General features: G+C 38.1%; 1 protein-coding gene across 9 annotated transcripts in view; it reads right to left on the bottom strand.

The window, feature by feature from the left end:
- LIFR (LIF receptor subunit alpha) overlaps positions 1–6903 on the bottom strand; it is a 123086-nt gene that overhangs the window by 29568 nt on the left and 86615 nt on the right. For all 9 annotated transcript variants that reach the window (XM_042452507.1, XM_042452503.1, XM_042452505.1 and 6 more), the window contains 2 exons: positions 3746–3922; positions 1084–1185 (listed from right to left, as the gene is read on the bottom strand). In XM_042452507.1, coding sequence (XP_042308441.1) covers positions 1084–1185; positions 3746–3922 — 279 coding nt within the window. The remainder of the gene's footprint in view (positions 1–1083; positions 1186–3745; positions 3923–6903) is intronic.

Below are 6903 nucleotides of genomic sequence, written 5' to 3'. Positions count from 1 at the left end.
CACAGTTATGCTTAACTAAGGTTATTCAGAAAGAATTCAGGACCTAATCCCAAATTTTCCATGGCAAGAAATAACAAATTTCTTCTTGGTATTTCATTATTCATCTTCTCAAGTCACTTTTATTTGCCCCGTCTTCTAAAGTATTCTGCTCACAGAAAAATAATGCCCATGTTTCAGGTTAGTTGGACTATATCCTGCTAAAGGATGGAGATCGTAATTGCTAAAAGGAGCCCCTTAACTGCACTTCTCATTTTCAACTTGCTTCACTCAGCATGCATCTACACTGTAGAAATAATACAGTTTGACACAACTTTAAGTACTGGAGCTCCAACTTAAGGAACCCTGGGATTTAGAGTTTAACAAGGTCTTTAGCCTGCTTTGTAAAATAGCGTGTCATAAAACTACAAATCCCAGGATTCTGTAGGATGGAGCCATGGCAGTTAAAGTGGTGTCAAACTTTATAATTTCTACAGCTTATAAGCACCCTTATCCTTTATACATTTAAATGCATTTTTATCATTAAAAACAATTTCCCACATTTCACTTTATGAGATTGAACCACATTTTATTTTTTTGTAACGCTATGTGGAAAGATCAAATGATCCCACTAAAATATTGCTTGGCTTTCAATTTTGAACAGCACAAAAATTAGATCAACCCATTGTTATGATAATATTTTAAAACTTGTATTTATATAGATCTGATTTTGTTCTCTCATTTATGATCTTTTTACTCGTTCTTCCTCTACAGCCTTGAAACAGCATCAACAAATATGATCCATTCAGGCTTTCTATATTGCCATGGTGTCTATCTTTTCTCTGTATATCTCCAAAAGACAGTTTCAGCAAAGTTGGTGCAGCCTGCTTTAAGTAGGCTCATAGTCCCATTCTGGATCAAGATTAATGGTCAGGACTAAGCATTTGTTTAAACATATTCCAAGAGCAATGCACATATAATGTATTTTTATATGAGTCAGTTTGTTAACACACATCCTGGCTTTTGTTCAATAAACCCTAACTGCATTGAAATATATTTATTTTCTACCATTTAACAGCTTTTAATAAAAGAACAAAATGTGCTTACCCAATTCTTTTGTATAACCATCTATATATTTTAGTAGTTGGTATCCATTGTCTTTGCAGCCATAGACTGAAAAATGGTATCGGACACCTGGCTGAAAGAGAGCTGTGGGAAAGAATCAACATTGCATAATGTATTTTAAAATACTATTAATACACCAAGGAAATGTGCATTTTCAGTGCAAAAAAGAGTAAGACCAAGGTTATTTTAAGTATGGATTTTTGTCTATACTTAATAATAAGGACAAAGTTTAGTCCATATTTTAGAGCAGAAATAGTGGAAAAAGAAATCCATTGATCAGTGGCACCCCCAGGGCTGGAGCAGTCGCCAAAGCAAGGCTTCACCTTTCCTATCCCTAAGGGGAAGGGCGGCCTAACTAGGTGTCACTTCTCTTCTGTGTGTCACCCGGTACAGTTTGCAACTCCCATACACACATATACACACACTGTGATGCCACTGCCTTTTAATGATTTTAATTTTCTAAAAAAAGAATGGGCAATTGCATCTGTGTACTGCATGCAATAATAATAATTTATATTTTCCGCCTCTCCCAGGTGGATGGAGGTGGGATTACAAATGGTGGTTTTACCCCGAACACATTGCAGTCCCCCAGCCCTTCCAAATCCTCCAAAATCTAAAGCAGAAGTGGATTTCTGCTCATCCCCTGCCCATCTTCTACTTGTGCCTGTTTTGGAGCCTAATGTGACCCACAGAATGTTCTGGAGGCAGAAAATTGTTTTGCATAATCTCTCAAATGGCTCATCCTGTTCTAAAACAAAGGAGTTGCTCCTATGTGGCCAAACCTGGACATATCATATATACTTGTCTATAAATCTAAAAAATTATGCCCAAAAACTGACCCCAGAAACCCAGGTCAACTTATTTACGGGTGACTATGGAAATGTGATAGCAGCTCTTTCAGATTTCCCCATGCGGTGTGGAGAGGAGTTTAGCAAGAAAGAACCAAGCAGAAAGAGTCCTGGGTGACCGATTGATATTGCTGTTTGTTTAACAGTCCCTCTCCCATCCGTGTGTCTGCCTGAAACGAAAGTTCAAACAATGAAGAAAAACCTCTGTGAGAGTCTCTCTTGCCATATGCACACATACACACACGGAAGAAACCTCCAAGTTTTACCTTTGACCCATCCATGGGTCATGGCAAAATCCATAATTTTGGCCCCAAAACCTGACCTCGATGTATACATGAGGTCGACTTACAGTTGAGTATATACGATAAATAATATCTATGATCCATTAAAAAAAAATTCCAAGTTTCCCCAAGGAAAATTTCTGTTTGGTTGATTCTTATCCTGTCCAAATATAACAGACTTCAGCCATACCTACTAAGGACTTATCCTAAATGCATATTTTAGGATAAATTTTGTGCCATTAATATCAATTTTTCTCCATTTTTAAAAATGCAAATTGATTCAGAATGAAGATGGAACAGACTTACAAATGCAGGTCAAAATAACAGAGACCAGATATAGACTAATCAACCCTTCGCTAAGTCCTACATGGTTATTAAAAAATTCCTATCTGTGAGGTTTTAGGTATCTAGAAACCCTATGACAGCAGCTTAAAAGTTTCTATGCAATGCAGTGCCATAGCCAAGAATACCCTTCGTTAAGTGTTAGACTCCTTCCATTTCATTTAGTTGTAATAGTTGCTACCTTGTTGCATGGACTTTTAAAACTTAGAAGCATCAGTCAGTTGTTTCCATTTTTGTGATCTAATAGCTAATATTTCTATGTTTGGTGTGTGTTAATATGTCTTATTTCAGAATGGAAAATGACACTAGTTCTCCATATATAAATTTAGTAACAACTTCTAAAACCTCAGTGAGGAGAAACAGCTCTTCATCCTAGTCTTATTCTCACAATGGAGGTGAGACATTTCCCAAGTGTTAATGCAGTTTTGACAGGCTGTTTCCATGCATCAGGACAGTCTGTCTCTTGCAGATGAGTAATTTAGCCAGGTTTCCTCACATCTCTACTATCAATCCACTAAAGAGAAAGAGAAACCATCACATCCTTTTATATTCTCAGTGATCATTAAATTTGGGGAAATTAAAAATATATAGCAGGTATATTATCCTGTATACAGTAAATTTTATTGCATTGCTTCCTGTCAGTAGACTTGATCTAATGTATAGTTTTTGAATTCTGAGATGTCCATCAACATCACCCCAGATACTCAGCCACACATCAGAAAAACAGGGGAATGGAAGACACAAATAAAATGAGGGTGGTTGACTACTGTGGTGAATGATCCATTTTGGGGATTTTATTTTTTAGAAAATCTACCAGATAAAGCCCCCTACAGTCATGTCAACTAGACATTCATGTCAAGGGACTACCTTTGCCTTTTAAAACTGGACATGAAATGAATGGCAAGGAGAAACTATAAAAGAATCAAATGCAGAATCAGAGTATTCCCATCTCACCCTGTTCAGGTTTTTGGCAAGCTCCTTTTGAGACTTGCATGCCTTACACCAAATCAGATACTTATCCATTTAACCCATTACAGTCCATTTACCTCAGATTTCTGTGGACCTATTCCATTTACCCACGATTTCTTGGGTTGACCCCATACATACATGGTGGGTCTTATCAGGTTTCACAGTCCTTCAAAACAAAAGTAAACTTAAGCAATTGTTTCTTACCAGATCTGATTACAGGATTTGTCACATTGGAAGGAAATGTTTCCCAGTTGACAGCGGTACAGGGCTCTGGCCCATAACACCATCTCACTGTATAGCCACAGGTCACACTGGGGTCAGAAGGCCAAGCAACCTGAATGCCATCTTCTTTTGCAACTCCAGTCTCTGTTGGGACAGGACCTGTGTGACATGGGTAAAATAAAAGGTTATTCCTTTGATGTAGACCAAAGTTTATCCACTTGTTCAAAGTTTCTTATGGTTAAAACACAAAAAGGGTCCATAATAGTATCTTAGTCCTTAAAAGTCTTAAAATTAAAGTAGAAACATCATAAAGTGTAATCTTCACAATATCTGCTTCATTCATTCTCTTAGGTCATGGGTGGGCAGGTACAAGGGCTCAAAGAACTGTGAACACAAAGGATGTGTTTTTAGACCACATCCTTGCCATATTTTCACATGCTTTTACTTCTGTACCTTTCAGGATTCTTTGAGTCTCTTTCAAACTTGAAAATAATTGGATTTCCTGCTTGGTTACTTCTTGTTTGAAGAACTGCATCTATAGGATGGGGAAGCCCTCCAAGCCCTCCAGAGGGTTAAAAAGGTAAGCGGCCTCATACAAAATATGTGGCCACAATGATTTGATACTTAAGAGTGAGAGCAGTGAAAGTTTGTGAATCTTTCTTACATAGCTGATAGTCCAGGCCCCATGAGACAGGGCAGCACAAAATCCATTTGTTTGGTATGCTGTTTCAGTACACATTGAATATCCTTTATCTGAAATGCTTCAGACCAGAAATATTTGGGATTTTTCCAGATGCAGGAATATCTGCATATATATAATAAGGTATCTCGGAGAAGATCTAAACATGAAATGAATTTATGTTTCATATACATATCACATGAAGTTAATGTTATACATATTTTAATAGTTTTGTACATGAAACAAAATCTGTGTACACTGAACTGCCATTAAGCAAAGGTATTTTACCCAACCATGTGGATGATTTTGGAGTATTTTGGGATTTGGGATAAGGGATATCTGTATTGCTTTCGAGGACTTAACCTCACATCTAAACTATTCGCTTCCAAAGAAATAGTAACAAGAATCCAGACGGTTTTCAAGGAAAATAGGCAGGGAGGGGTTGAACGTTACACATCAGCATACTATTTCCATCTACTTGTTGCCAGAAATGACCTGTTTTGGTTCTTACCTGCTGGATAACTCCTGACTGAAGTTGACAAATGCAAAAATGTTAGCACACTTTTTAAAGATTCTCTCTAAAGTAGCAGCTCTCAGAGGAAATACTTACAAACACACAAACGCCCCATTCTCTCTGATAGGCATCCAAAGCATTTGCAGAATGCAGAGAACTCAGTCTGAAGTGACTGTCAGAGCATTTCTCAACTTTGCAGATGAGTCACCCTCCCTGACTATGAATCCATGACTCACAATGCTTCAGAACTGAGTTATGGTGTGAATAACGCAGAAATAGAGATTCAGTCATTCACAAAGAAGTTACGTAACTCTGAAAATGTTGTACCAATTTGTTCTGTCAAAGTTTGTGATCAACAGGCACTAAATTCATGCTGGGCAACAGAACAGTACAAAGAGTGCTTCAATGACATGGGAACATTAGTTATAACTCATGCTAATGTTTTAGCAGTCTCAGTATCGTAACCCAGGCTCAATTGTAAATAAGATGGAAGTGAATACATAGTTTTCCACTGTTTTACTTCCTGTTTGTTACTGTTGGTTCTCTTGTATCTGTTTTTAGACTACAAAGCCATTGAGGCAATGACCTGACAAACCTGTCCTTTGTGTTACATAAATAAACTTGTCTACAGAAGAGGTCCCATGCTTCTGACATGCATGTTTTCTTCAGAAGATCTTGACATTAGGACTGGCAGCAGCAATAGAAGGGCTAATCCAGAGAGGGTCAGAAGAGGCCTAGGTGGTAATATTGACCTTGTTATCAATTTTTACAGGATCCATCCAAGTTCATGTTGTTGTTTTTTGCCAAATGTTATCACAGAGTACATAACAAATGCTATTTGATGTTGCTGAAGGGGAAAAAAACTGTTTCTTTTTTCTTTGCCAGATAGTTGGACTCCATATCAGGTATGTCACAGGCATGAACCTGCAGGACCTAAGCAAAGCAGTGGAAGACAGGGGAGTCTGGAGATGCCTCACCCACGGGGTCACCATGAGTCAGGATCAAATCGAGGCAGCTAACAACAACAAACTTTTTCCAAGAATTTTGGTATAGACTGAAAACATCTAGATTCACAATTGCATGCTTTGTGTCTCTATGTTATATTCAAGTCACTGAGGACAATATTGTATGTAACTAATAAAACAGATTGTAGTCTACAAAAGCTTGTACTGCAAAGGCTTACAATGTGCTAAATTTTTTCATCTTTAACATGCCACAAGACTCTTTTTGTCCTTGTTCTGACAGAGAAACGACCCTCTGTAATGTGAACTAAATGAATGCAAAACAACAACCCCCTTTATAAAATTAATTTTTAAAAGCCTATTGCCTTCAGAGAGACATGAGCATATAAACAAGGAGATTATGGCAAAGAATTCAGATCTCATATGGGTCACAGCTGGAGCAGTAACAAGATACTTTTTGTATCTCTTCCTCCCACTGGGATGCAAGAAAAGTCTTGGGTCACAGCAGCCAGCGCAGCTGAGGAGGAGGGTTGCCAGGTCAAAGATACAAAAATAAGAGATACTGAAAATTCAATGTACTACAAGAGAGGAGGAGTGTGGTTGTTCTTTCAAGTTCACATCTGGCTTACAAGCTGTAGTCTTTTGGCCTATGCCCAAGATCGCCTGGGAAATGCAAGTATATTCCAGCATCACAGCTGCTCTTTTTCCAGAATAAAGGGATTTTACTAGTCTGTGAGATGCAATAAATACAGCATACTAGTGTGTTGCTTCCTCTCTCAATTTCACTTCTCCCTAGGTACACTGTTACTCTTATTCTGTAGGCGGTACAAGATTCACTTGGGACTGGCTCAAAAAGTGAGTTTGGCACTGATCCGTTTAATAGTCAGAAGCACAACTACTAAGGAGCCCTGGTGGCACAGTGGATAAAAGCCTGTACAGCAGCCACTCACATAAGGTTATGAGTTCCATCCCAGCACGGAGCTCA

Source organism: Sceloporus undulatus, chromosome 2 (assembly GCF_019175285.1).
Source record: "Sceloporus undulatus isolate JIND9_A2432 ecotype Alabama chromosome 2, SceUnd_v1.1, whole genome shotgun sequence".
Classification (NCBI taxonomy): Eukaryota; Metazoa; Chordata; class Lepidosauria; order Squamata; family Phrynosomatidae; genus Sceloporus; species Sceloporus undulatus.
The sequence above is the reverse complement of the archived record's forward strand: the minus strand, read 5'-3'. Positions and strand labels throughout refer to the sequence as shown.